At 37.7% G+C, this 19,963-nt stretch overlaps 1 protein-coding gene and 1 pseudogene across 3 annotated transcripts; one reads left to right on the plus strand and one right to left on the minus strand.

Annotated features, from left to right (window-relative positions):
* Positions 1-3,154: 3,154 nt before the first annotated feature.
* LOC106434862 lies at positions 3,155-10,993 on the minus strand (annotated as a pseudogene).
* Positions 10,994-11,992: 999 nt separating this feature from the next.
* LOC106434877 (protein transport protein SEC13 homolog B) lies at positions 11,993-13,840 on the plus strand. 3 transcript variants are annotated; one of them, XM_013875725.3, is made up of 2 exons: positions 11,993-12,187; positions 12,766-13,840. In XM_013875725.3, exon 2 carries the CDS (start codon positions 12,776-12,778, stop codon positions 13,679-13,681), a length of 906 nt encoding a protein of 301 aa, XP_013731179.1. In that variant the 5' UTR covers positions 11,993-12,187; positions 12,766-12,775; the 3' UTR covers positions 13,682-13,840. The 3 variants fall into 3 exon arrangements, with proteins under 3 accessions (XP_013731179.1, XP_013731181.1, XP_013731180.1); XM_013875727.3 differs by having other exon boundaries at positions 12,040-12,187; positions 12,763-13,840; XM_013875726.3 differs by having other exon boundaries at positions 12,049-12,187; positions 12,760-13,840.
* Positions 13,841-19,963: the final 6,123 nt, after the last annotated feature.

Raw genomic sequence — 19,963 nt, forward strand, 5'->3', positions numbered from 1 at the left:
GCGTTACAAGCTGCATTCATTCGTCGTCATCAATGAAATATTTTTACACACAAACCAAAATTATGAATTCAATTGTTCTTATCTCTCTTCCAAGCGGTGGGTCTACATCTATAAAAAAAGGTAAGTCATGATCTCAGAGAATCATCTTCACAATTCCAATCTTTATAGAAATTTTTTTCTCAGTTTAATGGCTTACTACTACTACTCTGTTCTATTGCTGATCTGAAGGCTGGTGGCAAGTTGTTGGGTGTGGACATACTCTTCCTCGACTCTCAGGTTTTCCGTTATAAACTCATAATCATCTTTGTTTAAAAACAAAATCCAGCTTGCAATCTCAAAATTTTCCCACCTTACGATCTAAATTTTATTTTTTACTCTTTCGGAGTTAATTTCAATATTATTTATTGATTAGGTATTCCTTTGTACGTGTGTTTCAGCCACCGCGAAAGCAATGAATCACTCACTCGCTCACCAACTAACAACACAAACACAAAAGCGGTAACATGATTCATCTGGCCTTGCAACGATACCGTAAGTGATCATATACTATTTTTTTTCTATGCACTTTTAGCTATGAATCTGTTGCTAAAGGAGCTCCATAAGCATGAACTATGCAATTACTCGCTTAGCTTTCTTAGAAAATCGAGTTTGTATACATCTGTAACTATCTATCTAATTTAGTCTTTAGAAATAATGATTCAGTTAATTACTTTGTCCTATCTTGCCAGCTCAGTCAAAATGCTTTAATTGATTGTCTTTGTTTTTGGTATTCTTTATATTTTTTGTGGATGTTAGGAATCTAGATCCTTCAGATCACCATGATTCTTTGCTTTGATAAGTCTATTATGACTCTTATTGTGTGTGTTTATAATATTTTAGTCAGTTCCATGATATTTAATATACTTTTGATGTAATTTTTCAGGTACCAGTTTATAAGATTACATTCTAAGATATATTTGAAAACTGAGGGATGGTCGTGTCTGTAGTTTCCTTGAGTGACTACAACCATGGTACCCGTGGATTTTTGATTCTAATTCCAGCTCATGTGAACTTAGCGGAGGAGAAGCTGATGCTCTGCGACAGTGACACATGGCAGGAGAGTTAAGGAGGGGTTTGTTCAACTTGCTCCTTTGAGTTGGATCGGTGATCGAGGCAGTCGTACCAGAGACATTTGAGGTTATGTCTGTCATCCACATCCTCTTCCCAACTCATATCTTAAATCCATAACCGCTCTTTGACATGGAACACTGTTGCTCAATGGCCACAAAGTGAGCATATATATTATACACTCATACGTATGGGTGTTATCTATAGTTTTTCATACATAAATTATTTGATCACACTTTTTTGTGTACGCCAAAGCACTGGCAAGAGGAATAATACTCATTACAAACAAAGGTCAATTGTATTTTCCCTTTTTTCATACATGTTCAAACATTCTCTTTACACATACAACTCTATGTCTAAATGTAGAAAATTCCGAGAGAGCAGAGGAACATGGGATCTGAGGGGTCAAGAGCTGCAGATATGCCAGCGATAGCCACAGAGTACAGCCGTGTGATGAAATGGCAAGCTACAGGGTGTCTGCAGATTTATTTGAAGAAAAAGAGGAAGAGACGGATGAGAAGAGTGGACAGCAGAAGTGTCTGAGACTCTTACGATCCCATTAACACACTCAAAAACTAAATGCATATAAAGTATGTGTCTTGCTTTCTTTTTCTTCTCTTTACTCTGTGGGTTTTTTGCTATTCTTGCGATTAGGGTTTTAGGTCTACTGTTAGTGTTAATTGAGGGGTTTTTTTTTCTGATTCCCAGTATTGCTGGACTGTTGGAAACACTCAGTGAGCAAGACAGCAATAATATAGTCATCAGCAGTTCAATTTTATGTTTGTTACTTTGATTTACTTTCCATTCAATGATCCTGTAAACTTAGGTTTTTAGCTAAGGTCTTATTTTCCTTACCTGACTTATAATGTATTAAATAAACACTTGACAAAATAAAATTATAAACACACGTAAAACCCGCATGGGTTAACAATCATCATGGTGGTTTTCTATTTAGATGAGTTTTCTATTTTCTTTTGTGTAAAAACGATCTCTTCCTTCTGCATTCGTTTTAGTACTCTAGCAGTACTTGATTGTAATAAAGTATAAACAATTGGGTTGATCTTATCGAACGCTAAGAAGATGGAGATGGTGCCAAGGAAGAAAGGTTAGGGTTCTTGAAAAAGATGTTGAAAAGTAAGCAGCAAGAAATGTCTTGCTTTCTAATGAATAAAAACAATGATATAAAATTTTCTGAGGGCTTTGTTTTTTTTCGTCAAACGGCTGAGGGGTTTGGTTTATGTATGTTTATTCATTAGAACTGTTTGTTGTAATGTAAGCTATCAAGGTGTTGGATATGTAATACAATAATACAATACTATAATTTATAAAATATTTTTATTTTATTTTATGAAATCTGTCATTGTAAATTTTTTGTAATGTATGGTAATTAGGGGTGTCAAAATGGGTCATGACCCATGGGTTAACCCAACCTAAATTGACCCATTAACCCAAATGAACTGTTTATTTTTGATCTAAAGGGTTAATGGGTTAATAGGTTAATGAGTTAATAGGTTAATGGGTTAACAAATTAATGGGTTAACATGTTAAATATGTTTATTGGGTTCGGTCAACTCTGACCCATTTAGTTTTTAATTAAGAAAACCCAAAAGAAAAAAAAAACTCACGTATCTCTCTCTCGCCATCTCTCTCTTTCGCCGTCCCTCATCTCACCATGAAAGGAGCTTGAAGCTCTCATCTCGCCGTCTCTCTCTCTCTCTCTCTCTCGCCGTCTCTCATCTCGCCGTCTCTCTCTCGCTTGGGTTCGTTTTTGCTTGGGTTTATGATTGTGTTCGTTTTTGCTTGGGTTCGATCTATAGATTCGCTTGGGTTTATGATTTCCTTGTTAATGGTTCTTTATCTCCTCCACAATTACTACATCACATCCCAATCCAATCCTCTTTTCTGCTATAGTTTCGGTTTCTGAATTTTGGGTTTTGTCTGTATGTCGTGTATTTAGAATGTTAGTCTGATTGTGTCAAGTTTCTGTTTTGAGATTCTTGTATAGAACTTGTTATTGCCCATGTGATTTTTTTTCTCTTGGTGATAAAATCTGGAATGTACTAACATTGCCTCTGTTTTCAACTTGCTTATAAACCATATGACAGGAAGCTATTGATCTTCAAGAGTATTCTAATGCAAAGCTTGAGAAGGTTACTTGTTGAGCATTGAGAAGCTATTGTGAAATGTCCACGGCATCTTCTCCCCAAGTAAGCTAATTTTTCCTCCTGTTACATAAAAGCAGAGCTGATGCACATGAGTACATGACTCTTTATCTCTCTTTTGAACCAGGTTTGATCCTGCTACGGGTTTATTAACGGGAACAAAAGATGGTACGCTGGTCAACGTTTACCTGGGGATTTTTGGTAGGAAAACAGATGTAGCTATAACTCGTTTTAGTTATGTGTATTGTGTTGTAGTTATGGTGCAGCTTGATTAGTTGATATAGCTGGTAAGATACTTCTTTGCTCAAACGTCACATATCTCTCGTGTACGTCACATATCTCTCGTGTTCCTTACTCCTCCATGCTAGTTTTTGATTCCTGTGGCATAATTTGAATCCTCAAGTAAACTGAAGAGTAACAAAGTGGTTTGTGATCCAATGCTCAAGTTTGAAATCGAGGAGATGAAGTTATCGAAGACTAGATTATAAAGATGTTGGGTTGATACTTATTCTCTTGTTTTGATCATGACAATACTCATGTTGGGTTGATACTTATACGGTTGATACTTATACTCATGACAATACTCATGTTGGTTTAATCAAGTTGGTTTTCAACTTAAAAATGGTTCATTAGAAAAATGTTGGGTTGATGGATCAACCATTAACCCATTTAATTTAATGGGTCATGGGTCAACCCAACCCATTTATGGGTTGACCCATAACCCATTAACAATCAACCCATTTGGGTTATGGGTTGGGTTGACCCATTTGACCCATTTTGACACCCCTAAATTGGTAATTAAGATTTCCATTGATTTTGATTAATTTAAAATTAAGATGCTTTATTAATATGTTTCACAATTATATTTAAAATTAATATGCTTTATAATAAAATATCCTTTTAAAAAAATTAGATAACTTATAATACAAATTTTATATGTGACAGGGTTTTAATGTTCGTAATTTGATTCTATTTATGTTATGGTTGATCACTTCCAAAATATAAGATAAATTATTGTAAAGTACTCTTAACAAAACAAGAAAAACTAATAAGCAAAGTTACAAGTATTTTTATGTTAAGACTAATAAGATTTGCATGCATATATTTAAGTTTACTTGCTATTTCATTAATCTTAACATCACAATAAAAGATGTAGGAATTAAACATAAAATTAATATATTTTATAATTTTGAAAATATTTGTTTTGGTAAATTTACAAAAATACATATTAATATATTTTTTTGGTCAAAACATATTAAAATCTAAACTATTTATTTAAAAGTTCATTTCTAATCTGTGTCTCCAACAACATTATGATGATAATTATGGAATTCTGATAGACGGTGTAAATGATTTTTTGCAAAAGATTTCATGGTGTTGCAATAGTTTGTATTGGGATAAAAGATCCACGGCACCCCACAACTCTTTTGGACCTATACAAACACTATCACATTTTTTTTTGGTAGGATGCAAGGGACAAAAGCCCCTTACTTTTTATTAAGCAAAAAACTTCAAAGACAACTACATGCAACATTTCCGAGTTCTAGCTATCTCATGGAAGTCCTCCGATAGCATTGAAGTAACATGCTCCGGAACCAACTCAAAGAAATGTAAACCATAAGGTAGAGAAAACGCATAGTTTGCCAATCCATCGGCTAGACGATTAGCCTCCCTATACACATGAGATATTTTGACTATCCAGTCTCTTGATATGAAGCCATAGCACAAGCGTACTAGGAACGACAAGGGATGAGTATCATGTATCCCTGTCTTTAGAAAACCCACCACACTCTCCGAATCCACCTCCACTTCGAGCCGTCGAATACCATTGTCCCATGCTATGCACAGTCCATAATAAACACCCCACAACTCTGCTAAAGGGGCGGAACAAATGCCAATGTTAATAGCAAAGCCCCCTTTCCACCTTCCATTTTCATCTCTTATCACCCCACCTGCTGCCGCCAGCCCCGGGTTCCCTTTAGAAGCTCCGTCCGTGTTCAGTTTGCACCATCCCGACATTGGTCGTGTCCATGTGATTTGTCTCTCCATTCGCGCCCCAATCACCTGTTTGTGCCTCTGATTGTTATTCGCTTTTATCACCTCCTGAGTCTTATCCTTAACAAACTGCACTCTGTCTCTACACTTCCCTGTTTCACCGAACACATACCCACATCTCCACTTCCAGCACCACCACACAGTAAGGGCGAAAAGCGTTGGCCATTTATCTCCACCAGCCGTTGAGTCTTGCGCTAAATTTTCATATAACCATTCTAGAAGTGGCTGGTTACAGAACCTTTGATATCTGCTTGGTGCCATAAGTCTCCTCCATATTCCAGCAGCTGCCTGACAGTCTCGAAGGGCATGAAGAATAGTCTCATTACCGTTCCGACATAGCGTACACATGCCATTATCACTCATATGCCTTCGTTTCCGCTCCATATTAGTCATGATCACTTGGTGTGAGACCAACCATAGGAAGACCCTTACTCGTTCTGGTGTCATAACACGCCACACTCGAGCAAATAAAGCTTCCATGTTCGGTCTTGGTAAGTCATCTCTTGTAAGAAAGGCATACGCTGATTTCACAGAGAAGATTCCATCTTTACTTTCTCCCCAAGACATTCTGTCTCTAGCTCCAGTAACCTCATCAATGACGACCGAGGCGAGCCTAAGTCGATTTTGATGCGATATATACGGTTCAATTTGTTGTACTAACCAACCCACTCCCTGTTGCCATAAATCACGGGCTGTTGCCTCCAATATGGGCTCCGGAATCGCGACATTGCTTAAACCCTGTAAGGGTTCATTCAATAGCCAATTATCCTTCCAGAACCGGACATGATGCCCATCCCCTAGTATCCAGGAGACGCTTGGAACCACGATCTGTCTGATTCCCAAAATCAAACTTCTCCATGTAGGCGACCAATTTCCTTGAGCAACCAACCATGATGTTTCATATATCTCGCCCACCCGAAACTTTTTTCGCAGGATTTGAACCCACAAACCATCCTGTGTGTTAAGCAATCGCCATCCAAGTTTAGCTAGTAGAGCTATATTCATTCCTTTAGCTGACCTTAAACCAAGCCCACCTTCTCTTTTTGGTTTGCATATTCTCTCCCAAGCCACCATGTGTTGTTTTCTGTTCCCTTCTCCACTCCCCCAGATGAAGGACCTAGCAATTCTATCCAGCTGTTCCAAAGTCGACACATGGAGAGCTATAGAACTCATTATATGGACCGGAATTGATGCGAGGACAGACTTAGTGAGAGTTATCCTACCCGCCATACTCAGAAACCTCCTCTTCCACCCAGCCAATTTAGATGCAACTTGCTGAATCACTTCTCCAAACGTCTCTTTGTTGATTCGCTTCTGTAAAACAGGCATTCCTAGATACTTTCCTAACTCCTTTGTACCTTTAATGCCACTCTCATTACTTATCGAGTTAGCTAGATCTCGATGAACATTCTCGAAGAAGAATATTAGAGATTTCGCCAAACTAACCTTCTGGCCAGAAGCTTCACAGAATCTCTCCAAAACCTTACGTACCACTCGAATCTGTGATAGTGATGCTTCAGCAAACAATATCAGATCATCCGCGAAGCAGACATGTGATAAGGATGGTCCGCCCCTAAATAATGTGATTGGTTTCCATTCCTTATTGGCCACAGAAAATTCGATCTGGTGACACAATCTCTCCATGCATAGCACAAACAAGTACGGAGACAACGGGTCCCCCTGTCTCAGTCCCCGTTGGGGCGTAAACGCTTCTGTTCTCTCTCCATTCCATAGTAGACTCATAACAGGATTCGTAACACATTCCATAATCCATTTAATCCATATATGTGGTAGTTTCGCAGCATAGAGAGTATCTTCTAGAAAATCCCACCTGATGCGATCATATGCTTTTTCAAGATCCAACTTAAGCAACATCCAGCCTTTCCGTCCTTTCTTCCTCCTCATGGAATGGACCGCTTCCTGAACCACAATTATATTGTCAGTACTTAGCCTCCCTGGAATAAAGCTCGCTTGTGATGGGCCTATTAGCTTTGGCATTAGCTTCTTTAATCTCAACACCATCGTTTTTGTTATTGTCTTGAACAAAACATTGCATAAGCTAATGGGACGAAACTGCATGATCTTTTCCGGTTTTATAACTTTTGGTATGAGAACTACCATTGCATCATTCATGCCCTCCGTTAGGACTCCGGATTCAAAGAAACTCAGTCCACATCGAGTGACTGATTCGCCCACAACCTCCCACGAGTCTTGATAAAAGACCGGCTGAAAACCATCTGGCCCCGGAGCCTTATATTTTCCCATCGATCGAACCGCAGATTCCATGTCTACTCCCGAGAAAGGTTTATTCAAACTCACCAGCTCATCCCATGTAGGCGCAGTGAAACCTTGCTGAGGTAACTTTTGTGTATCTAGGGATATATCCTCCGTCGAGTAAAGTCTCTTATAGTAGTTGATTGCTAGTCTCTGTAACTCTTCCGACTGCTCAATCCAACGCCCATCATCATCTTTTAGCATCTCAATTTTATTTCTCTTCCTCCTCACTATAGTACTCGTATGGTAGTAATTTGTGTTCCTATCTCCAAGTACTATCCATTTTTCTCGTGATTTCTGATACCAGAGCACCTCCTCCTGCTCGAGGACAACATCAAACTCCTTTTGTAATGTTGCTTCCCTTATCAGAAGATCATCATTCAGATTCCTTTCCAACTCCTCTTGGATTTCCTTAATTTCCCCCAGTAGTTTTTCCTTTCTTTTTTGCACATCCCCAAAGATTTCTTTATTCCATTTCTGGAGCTTTGTTTTGAGAACTACCAGTGCCTCAGGAGTACTCAGTTCCCTATTCCAAGACGTTGAGAGTAACTCCTTGAACCCGTCATGTTTTAGCCATGCAGCTTCAAACCTGAATGGTCTTCTTCTTGTATTTCCTCTCTGTTCTGGCTCCAATTGAACATACACCGGTGCATGATCCGATGCTAGGAAGGGGAGATGTGAGACCACCGCCTCCTGCCATCTCACTCGCGTCTGTGCACTACACAAAACTCTATCAAGACGCTTGGCCACAAAATTGCGTGTTTCTTTACCTCTTCTCCAAGTAAACCGATTCCCTTTGAAACCCATATCCACCAATGCTAGTTCATTGATCCAGTCCCCGAACGCCAGTGAATCTGGTGAAAGTCTACCGTTCCCTCCAGTTCGCTCATCCAACCTCACAATAGTATTGAAATCGCCACCCAACATAACCGGTTCATCTATATTTTCCAGTACTCGTTTTAACTGCCCCCAAAGACCACTCCTGCGGCTAGCCGTAGGGGCCGCATAGACAGCGACGAGATGTATGATGTCCATACCAACCACCACCTTCACGTGAACAAACTGATCAGAAGATTCCACAACCGTGATAACCCCGACCTGATCCCTCCATAAAACCCAAATACCTCCTCTCTGACCAATGGCATCCACTCGAAAAGATTTCTCAAATCCCAAACTTTGACATATTTTCATTGCTTTATCCCCGCCCGCATGAGTCTCAAATAAAGCAAGAAAATCAGTTTTAAACTTCTTCAAAATATACCGAATAGACCGTCTGAAATTAGGTTTATTTGCCCCCCGGCAATTCCAGAATAAGCAATTCATCATCATAAATATAATAGTATCTGATTGAATTCCCGGGGCACCCTGTTATGCGAGAGATAACACTCTCCCATCTTCCTGTAGGTTCGTCTGTGTACCAGATGTTCGCTGCTCTGCTTCGCTGATACTACCATCCCTTGGATTCTCCAATTCCTCATCACACAGCTGAGGGGTCTCAGGCACAGCCTTAGCTTTCTCCATGTTATCTCTGAATGCTCCACCTTGTCTCCCTACATTGTTATTTTCTACTCTCAGTCTTTTCCCAGACTCTGATAGGTTTATTTCCCCCTTCGTTGGCCCAAAGATCAAACCTCTTACCGGTCTGTTGTTAATCTTCTTCAACTTGCCTCTTGCTCCCTCCATCGTTTTTTTATTGCCCATCCATCTCTCCTTAGTCTCCCACTTCGAAACAGATGGTACACTTGTAGTCCCGCCAAAAACAATGCTTCCCTTCTCTTGCAAGACTCCCTTACCCTTATTATCCTTGATATTCATCTTCTGACTCTCCCTATCCTCCTCACCCGGGCTAACATCATCTCCTACTTCCCCCATTTTTCTGTCTATATCAAGGCTTCCATACTTGTTCGATAACACAATCTTCTTAGTTTCTTTCATCTCACTATTGGATCTGTCAGTCTCTCCTTTCGAACTTTTTCCTGTCATGCCAGTAGACGACCGAGGCAACGCTTGTGCTCCTCTTCTCGATCCTCGTGCTTGAATAAAGCCATCATCCTGCGGTTGTGGGACTTGAGCGGTCGTTTGTTTAACTTGTGCTGACACCTCCGTTAAAGTCATTGAAATGGCCATTCGTTCTGCAATCGTTCTTGGACATCCATGCACTAAATGCCCGTATACCCCACATTTGGAGCAAATCTCAGTTAGTCCCTCATAAGAAACGAAGTACCTGTCTCCATTTATTAGGACGGTCCCCTTCAAAGGTTTTGCTAGATTAACCTCAACGCAAATTCTCGCGAACCGCGCTCTTTCAAAGTTCAACGTAGTTGGATCCACACGAATTGGCTTACCTAGACCCTTAGCAATTCCCATAAGAATCGATCGATGGTAAAAATTTACCGGGATATTCGTTAATCTGATCCAAACCGGTGTTGTAGCAATGTTATCTTTTAATGGATCAAACTCTGGTGACCACGCTCGCACCATGAGGTAACTACCAAAGGCCCTCCATGGTCCTCCTGTCAATGCTGCCAGATACTCCTCTTCCCTTTCAAAGCGAACCATGAAGAACTGCCTCGGTAGATCCATCACATACATTCTCCCCTTCGGATTCCATAGTTCCCGTAACTTCCTATTCACTGCAGAGATCGCAACGTTTCTCCCCAAGACCCTAACAATCATACACTTCTTCCACAACCCATTCATCGCTTCGAGGACCTCGTTTTCAATCGTAATTGATGGTTCTCCATCCTCCCCATTCGGGAACTCCACGTGGAGTCTGTTAGACACAAACGAGTCCTCGATCAAAACCTCTGGAACCGGCATACCCCCTCCTACCGTACTTGCTGCCTTCGAAGCCCATGAGATTCCCTTATCAAGCGGTTCTCCTGGTCTGTTGGTTCTCTCACCCACGTCCGTCATGCTCGCGTCGTGATCCTCCGAATTCGGAACCATAGAAACACCGTTCGCCTCCATGCCCTCCACTCCTTCCGTACTTGCCGCCTTCGAAGTCCCTGAGATCCACTTATCAGGCGGCTCTCCTGGTGGGTTAGATTTCTCCCCCACCTCCGCCATGTTCTCGTCCTGATCCTCCGTAATCGAGATTCTAGAATCGCCGTTCGCCATCATCAGATCTGAACGATTACAAACACTATCACATTGACCACAAGATAATCCAAAGTGGAGATAAAAAAAGAGAAGAAATTGGTATCTCTAAATTTAATACCAGTTTACTTCCAAATTTGGTACTTTCGGTTCCATCTTATTTATCATGCTCTGGATTTTTTTTATCATGATCACTGCAATACGATTCTTCTCTCAAGACGAAAAATTCAAAGAAGCTTTTTGTGCATACTAATACACAAAATCATTTGTTGCAAAATTCAGATTAAATACTGTATAATCTAAGGATTTGCAGTTCAAATAATACAATAAATCACAATTAATACCTATAGTTAATCTCCAGCTCATAATGCAATAATGACTTAAATTGTTGGAGACCCAAAAAAGTTATTAAGAGCTGACAAAATATCTGATTTAGCATAATTGCAATCAAAAATATCCTGAAAACAAACTTTGAATATTGAGAAAATATTATATTGGTAATAGAATAAACCAAGTCCACACATTTTTAGTATCAACAAATGATATTCATAAGACCCTCAAACCACTTTCTTCAAAGCCCAAAATATATATATCTCATTTAATAAACAAATATGTATTCAGATTTCCAATAACATCCAGCCAAAACAACAACGCTAACCTCACACAAACTATATAGTATCAAAATTAAATAATCTAAACATCACCCTTCTTGCAACATAAAATGAAATTAGTACAATTATTTACAAAATATATAAGAAAATATCACTAAAAACATCAAACAAAAGAAATAAAGAAAGAAAGAGTAATAATAAAGAAATTTATTACTCTTTAGTCAACTATTCAATGTAATTAACAACAATTGTTAATAATAACAATTAGTAACATTGTCCAAAACAACTATATTAAATACCTTCGCAAAAAAGAAACAAATAAAATGGTTTTTGAAAACTCATTCTGTTTTGAACATTTCATTTGATTTAATTTATAATGTTCATGGTATAAATGTAGAAGAGTGTTATGAATATTATACCATTATAAAATTTTCTAACTCTAAATTAAATCAGTGACAATACTGAAAATGCTTCCATGACATTTTTAGTTATATAATTGCAATTTGGTGTAGACAACACTAATCTCTTAACAAAATCACACCAACTGAACATAAAAATAATTTACACAAAATTATATCTTTCATAAAAACGATACATCAAATCTCGCGCGTAACGCGGACTCGCTTGTCAGTCACTCTTTGAAGTTTCACCTTCTATTATCTCTCTATCAATTCGGACGTTAAAAACAAAAAACTCTCCATCCGGTTTAACTAGTTAACCGAATCGGGTTAGTGTCTGGACAACGGTTTGGATTACTTGGTTACAGTTACAGGTTTGATCTTTTTTCTTTAATCACCTTAGAAACCGATTATCTTCTCCGTCGATCATCCCCTTCGGCTCGCATTCTCGCGTCTCACAGTCCATCGACCGTGCCTTCAGGTACGCTATCTCTTCCCTAAGTTGTTTCCACGGGGGTAAATCTAAGCTAGGATTGTGATTGATTTCTCGGCGTGATCGATCTTCGTTTGATCTCACCTCCTGATCCGTCTGTCTAGTTCTCAAATGTTGGATCCATATGTCTGTCTTGGATTCGATTATTAGCTTCGATTTTATGTTTGAATCGATTAGATTAGAAAGTTTCGATCTTAGAATGTGCTGAGAATTGACCTGTTACATTTGTTGAAACTTCGTTCGATTCACAATCATATTACATCTTTCTTGATTTTAAATCGAATGTGCTGCTTACATGTGTGAGGTGAGAGATATGATTCTCCGCTCATCAATAATATGAACATCAACGTGAAAGATGTTATTATACTTCATTCTCTGAGATTCAATTCCACTGGAAGGTTCCTTGCCAACTCGTATTGCGTTTGTTTGTTTGTTAATTATATGTATTATTTATTAGCCTCCAAGATGAGCTTTTTACATTTTTTCAATTTATTTCAAGTCAGATACTTTGTATAGTTTCTTGTGGTTTCTGCTTCTCTCAATTGTTTACTTTTTTTAAGAAGCAGGGAAAGTAACATGCCGGGTCAGAAGATTGAAACGGGTCATGAGGACATGGTCCACGATGTCCAAATGGATTACTACGGAAAGAAAGTTGCAACTGCCTCTTCTGACTGCACCATCAAGATAACTGGCGTCAACGCTGGAGGATCTCAGCACCTAGCTACATTAACCGGCCACCGCGGTCCCGTCTGGCAAGTCGCGTGGGCCCACCCGAAGTTTGGATCAATCCTAGCCTCATGCTCCTATGATGGCCAAGTCATCCTCTGGAAAGAAGGCAGCCAAAACCAATGGACTCAAGCTCACGTCTTCACTGACCACAAATCTTCAGTCAACTCCATCGCTTGGGCTCCTTATGAGCTCGGACTCTCCTTCGCTTGTGGGTCGTCCGATGGGAACATTTCGGTTTTCACTGGCCGTGCTGATGGTGGCTGGGACACGGCGAAGATCGACCAAGCTCACCCGGTTGGTGTGACTTCTGTCTCGTGGGCTCCTTCCACTGTGCCTGGCGCTCTCGTCAGCTCTGGTTTGCTTGATCCGGTTTACAAGCTGGCTTCCGGTGGGTGTGATAATACGGTGAAAGTGTGGAAGCTCTCTGACGGGTTGTGGAAGATGGATTGCTTCCCGGCTCTGCAGAAGCACAGTGATTGGGTCAGGGATGTGGCTTGGGCGCCGAACTTGGGTCTCCCTAAGTCGACCATTGCTAGTGGCTCGCAAGATGGGAAAGTGATTATATGGACGGTGGGGAAAGAAGGTGAACAGTGGGAAGGCAAGGTTCTCAAGGACTTTTTGGCTCCGGTGTGGCGTGTTTCGTGGTCGTTGACCGGTAACATGCTGGCTGTGTCCGACGGGAATAATAATGTGACGGTGTGGAAAGAGGCTGTTGATGGAGAGTGGGAACAAGTCACCGTTCTTGAGCCGTAGGTATTTTTGATGGTCTTTTGAGGGAATGTGGATGGGATTTTCTTAATTTTGGTTCGATACATTTGGACATTTTATTCTTTCCTAGACTTTTTGGTTTTTTTTTTTTAACCTTCAATAAACCAGACCTTCATGAATATATAATTTCCCTTTTATTTTAAACTTGACTACTTAGATCTTTATGCATATGATGTTGTTGGCCATGTTCTTTTAATAGTTGCAGATTGTTTTTTGCTTCCGTTGTGTTTTCTCTTTTTACACTAGATATCGTTATCCGCACCTTGGCGCGGAAATTTTGCATTTTAATATTTTTTTTGCCTCTTGCTTACTAATATAGCATTCAGTTTTTCAATGCATTTTATCTTCACCCTCTCTTCTTGTTTTGTTTATATTTGTTTTTACGTTCTGTCGTTTGATTTATCTTAGTTTTGGCTTGTGTAATAATTTAACCCTGCTCATTCTTCTTTCATTCTTTATTGATTGATATTTTTATCTCGTTTAGCTCTATGTTGCCACTAATTTGCTCGAATCATTTTTCATCATCTGCTTCGTATTCTTTTCATATTCATTAACTATTGTCTTCAATCTTTTTAAATCCTAAAAATCCTACGTGTTCTTTTTTTATTAAATCACATATTAAATATTTGTTAAAACTGTTTATTTATTCTAATAAATTCTTACGTTTATAACTAAGATGATATGGATAAAAGACTGATTATAATTTAGTTGAAATTTAAGTCTAAAGTAGAAGTTATTAAACTTGCAATCCTTCTTTTTGTTATCCAAGATAGTTTTAGTCAAATCAATTATATTGATTTAGAAAACTCATAAGCTATTTCAATCCCAAACAACCAAAAAACAGTCGCATTTGTTATTGACGCTGCGACGGGTTTCCTTTACTATAAACATAATTGCTTGTCACAACTGTTAATAAACCCAAATGTATTTACAAAAGCTACCCATATAAGAGATTCATATTCATTTCTCTTTCTCTAGTCATCTCCTATGTTAGTAACTATCATAATACAATCATCATACAAAGGATATATCTCTTGGTTCCATATAGAACATGCAAAATGACTGTTTTCTACAGATTCTATGATCACTGAGTATTATAAATATCAAACTCTGTCTATGGTCTATTTATATGTTGAGGAAATGCCTCGAAATGTAGCTTCCAAATAATGATTTCTAGGTCAACACATTGCATGTTAACCTCCACAATGGGATCGGCGGATCTGCAGATACCGCTACATGTCGAGTCGAACGCAGCTACACATATTTTCCCTGCTTGTGCCTTTCATTCACAATCTGCAATTCTCCCAAGAACCAAAATCAATGTTAAATGAGGTAAAAGTTTTAGAGTCACAACAGACTCTGTATAGCCAAGCCCAATAAACCAAGCACCCAACGTAACATCCCCACTTGCCTATTTGTGCAGAAAATGACTTGATCATTATATAGTAGCACCGAGAAGTTAGATGGAGAATGAGGTATGAATGCAAAGTAGACAAAACAATTAAAATCTCTGATTATGGGAAATATAAGAAACCAATTCTTTTGAAATGGCGTATAACTGTCCAATAACGTAACAGAGGCACTTGTTCCTGTTCTCACCAAACTTCCAATTCTAAATGTATATATAAATCTATTAGAGTTATTGCCAGCGCTCTGTTGCGATATTTGTTATCTAAAATAATCCATCCAACATAATAGGAAAAAGAAACCAATGAAATTGTAAAGCTAACCATCAGCTGAGATGCTTTTGTTGTCCTGACACATTGCAAGCTTAGTGATTTCACTGTCAAAAGCAACAAACTCAGCAGTCATATACATCCGAGACATTTATTTACAAACGGTTCCTAGCACAGAAAAAGCATATTATTATGTTACGGATGATAAGTTTGATGCATAAATACAGTTTATAATTTTTTTTCAACCGAACATTTGTGCCTACTGAATTACCTTACAACACCCACTGCATTGTGATTTTGGCATGTTAAAGCTGAGAATCAACATTGGAGCTTGTGTTAGCATTTGGAACGTGAAATATAGCACCATCAATTTCAAGTGTTAATTCCATTGACAATAACTGTGCAAAAGAACTCTGCTAGTAAGGTATTTGTGATTAGTAATTCTTTACATCTGAGTGCCGTTCAACTTCAAAACGATAGACACTTACAATCGACGGCTCTCAAAGATGGACCGCAAACCATCTAATGATATGCTTACCTCGTCGTATAAGTAATCCATGTCACTTCCCTCCCACGGGTAACATTGCTGGTGCAGATCAATTCCCTCCACCTCTTCCTCGTCATTATGATGCTCTGTAATATACCCTCTGTAAGGTTCAAATTTATGTCGCTAGAATTATGAGAGAAAGATTTATAAAGTACCCTCCAAATTTTCTGGAGCATTGACATTTTCTTTATTCAATGATCTTCATTCAACCTAACAACCATCAAAATAAAAAGAATGTGAGGCACATAATCTTCAAAATCCAAGTTTAATGAATGAAAAAAAAACTCAGGAAGACAGAAAATGTCAAACACTCACTGGCCTCTTCTTCTTTTACTTCTTGGCTCCCGTAAATGAACTGTCAAAGTCATCATTATTTGCAGGAAAAAAGATTAAACAAAGCAACTGATGAAAAGAAACAGATATGTTTCACAACACATAAACTCTTCTTGAACAATCAGGCAACAGATAGTATGTCTCACGTGTGACTCAGCTGAGTCCTCGATGGCATCATGAACGACAAATGTCTTCTTCTTCTTCTTGGTTAGATCAAAGGGTGCAAGTAATGGATGACCAAAGAAAATTAAAACCACACAATCATGATTTATCAGGCAAAATAAAAGAACTGATGATGAATTTATTAAAGATGAGGAGATGTAGAGACTAAAGAAGATAAACTGATTCATGGAACTCAAAGAGTCAATCTGTGTTTCTTAGATGAGTCATGAACCGATGATTAAAAATTGAAAGCCCTAAACTTCCATTGAAGAGAACGCTTACAGACTAAAGAGGTCTATTGGGCATTTTTTTAACGAATCCCATTTGAAAACGTGAGTTATAAAATATTTATTAAATTATTAGATAAAAAAAAATTAATTGTGTGTCCCACAGAAAAAACCGAAGAAGCAAAAGTTTCCGAACTTCATAAATATATATTAGTTTCGGTCATCATTGTACAAAGTATCTTTTAGTTTAGTGGTATAAATGTTGGTGTTTATAACTCAAAAACCCGGGTTCGAGCCATATGCTTGACACTTTTTTCCACTTTTTAAAAGTGTGATCCCTTACCATGCTGACGTGGCGACTCAGGAACGTGGCAACTACCTCATTATATTATAGATTCTCGGAAGAGGAAGACAACTTGGAGAACATATTAAAGAAGAACGACCGCGGCATTTGAGATTACTTGTCCCTAGACCCTATCCGAGTTATTATGGGCCCTGACCCCAGTCTTTTGTCATGAGCCTCTTCTTCCTAACCTATTAGTTTGAACTTTAAGCCCAATGGGTATCATCAATTCGTGTCTGAACTAAAGCAAAAATAGATTCCTACTTTATTGAGGTTATATTAAAGTCATAATCAAAACAATAATGTATCTTTAATGTACCTCTAACAATTTAAACCAGAGTGTCATTTTAATTTTTTTAATGCAATTTGTATTTACTTTAAGTTTAATATTAATTTCAAAATACATTGATCTTATCGTAAATTTAATTATCTCAAATACTATTTGTTTTTTTCTCCTATTAGTTAAATATGTGTATAAATAAAACCATAAATATATTTTAATTTTTTTAATCTGTGTATAAAATGTTATAATGACAGTCTTCGTGAATCGAAGGAAGTAAAAAGTTGGTTTGTTGCTTGTAATCTAATGGTTTGGGTCATATGTGTTTCTAAGTGTGCGTGAATAAGTTGTTGATGACAAAAAAACTAAAGAAAGAAACTAACATGAGCGATGCAGCCACTACGGCCTAATACCTTTAAAACCTGGTGAAACGAAAGTGCAGCGATCAAATGCTTAATGATATACTAACCAAGGTTGATCTCGCCGGTCTGAAATCGGAGCTAATCCTGATGTATGTTGAAAGCCTAGTATAATTAATGTAAATGTCTACAATGGTTAAAACACCACAACCTTTTTTACAAATAGTAAAACTTGTTGATCCATGGTCTAAACCCACACGGCAAGTACTCCACCCATTCGAATATAGCATTAGGCCACATGTTCTTAGTTGGTTAAAATATTTGTTTGATTATTCACATAAACCATTAGATCATTACCTTTTAACAATGTAAAACAAGATTTTGTAACTAATTTTATGGTGTATGATTCTCACATTGTAAAAACGATCGCAACTTAATATATCTAAATATTGTGTAGCGTACGTGAATTTTTGGTAATTCTTCAGTCCACCTATATTTACATCACATATAACTTAAAAGTTATCTAAAGAACGCACTTATTATCTGTTCAAGTCCAAAACTATTTTATAAATAAAATCAAAATGAGAAAAATGAACCAATAATTGCTTCGACTTGCGCAGAAAGAAGGGCATATAAAGCACACTCAGCTTCCTTGTTCGGCAAGAGTACATCAACACCTAACTGTAGGAGTGTATTATCCTTCTAGGGTATTCAGATTATGACTATTGATTTGAAGCTTCCCATACAAACAAAAGTGGGCGATTGGGTGAAAATTATTGATTTGTGTCTATTGGTTAATCATCATCTTCCTTAGATATGTTATCAAGACAGTAAGATTGTATTAGATGGCTAGCTAACGAAGTTGACATGTTCCTAACATGTAAAGCAAATTATCAATAAAGTGAACTAAATAGTTATAAGTTATAACTAATTTATAACATAAAAACAAATCAAGATTTCTCCTATTCATAGGTAGATGCTGAGTTACCCCAGGAAAAGAAAAGATGAAGGAAATTGGTCTGATTTGATTTGGTTAGAAGAATCTACGACTCAAGTAGGATATATCTTCAGCTAACGAAACGAAGAAAGTATATATGGATATTATATGAATGCTTTCGGAAACAGATCGGCGACTCTTAAGTCTTTAAACAGCAGTTATGGTTACAGAAAATGTTTGATAACACCTTTAAAGTGCGAAATAGTATGACAGGTTACAAGATCTTTGAATTGGCCGGACCTCCTATCTGCATTAAGCTCCCGTGGTTGAGCATCTCGACGTTTATGCAAGTCTTAAAAGAAACAACCATACTGAGATACACCACATGCATGTAATTCAAATTCAGTCCCATTGAATTCTGTTTCAACATTTTTGTTTTTGTTTTTGTTTCAGCTCCATTTATTAAATTCATGATTTCATTTAAAATATACACATTTTGAGTACTAATATTTGTCGTTATCTTTATGCATATGATATTGGGTCGCTAGAAAATGAAAATTTAAGCAAATGGTAGATAATATGAAGTCAAATAAAAAACGATTGATTATACTATGCCATGATTAAATACATAGTCCAAAAGATAACAGTTGAGTACCCACCGTTTTAACTTTTTCATATTGAGATATGGTTTACTTTACTCAGCTGGTAGCATGCACTAAATTTGGCTGTATAAACATGTTGTTAAATACCACTACATATTGGCAAAAAAAGAAAACAAGAAACTTCAAATAGTTCGATCACTCAAGCCGGTAAGACTAAACACACATGAATGTAAATGTTTACAGATTTGTGCGAGCCATATGAATATCACATGGAGTAATTCGACTTATGAGGAAATGAGTTACATCTATCTTGAAATTAGAGGACGGCTCATCAATAAAAGATCAGGTTTGAAACTTAATAAGAGGGAACATAAAGGACCACATAACTGGCGGCACGGCCAATCCCTTGGTATTAATTTTCGTACAATATTGAGATATCATCATTACAAATTTGTAATCACCATATCATTCAAAACAAAATGTATTCATTAAATAAAAAATCATAATGAAAATGACTATTCTTTAACTACTTTATAGCTCTCAAACTAGATCGGAAGATTGCCAGGGACAACAAATGGTGGCACCTACTTGAGGAATTTGTTTAGAAAAGATTTATATGGAGAACGATGATTTACCTAAAGGTCCTAAACTATCATTCATAAATGAATAATTAACTATGTGTAGGGTCCATTTCTCTCTCTATGTCATGCGCCAAACAAAATGCAAGAACTCAAACCACACAAAATGTCATATAGTAATGATCTTAACGTTTTGTAGGTCGATGGTTTGTTCATAGATGAC

This window comes from Brassica napus, chromosome C4 (assembly GCF_020379485.1).
Source record: "Brassica napus cultivar Da-Ae chromosome C4, Da-Ae, whole genome shotgun sequence".
NCBI classification, from domain to species: Eukaryota; Viridiplantae; Streptophyta; class Magnoliopsida; order Brassicales; family Brassicaceae; genus Brassica; species Brassica napus.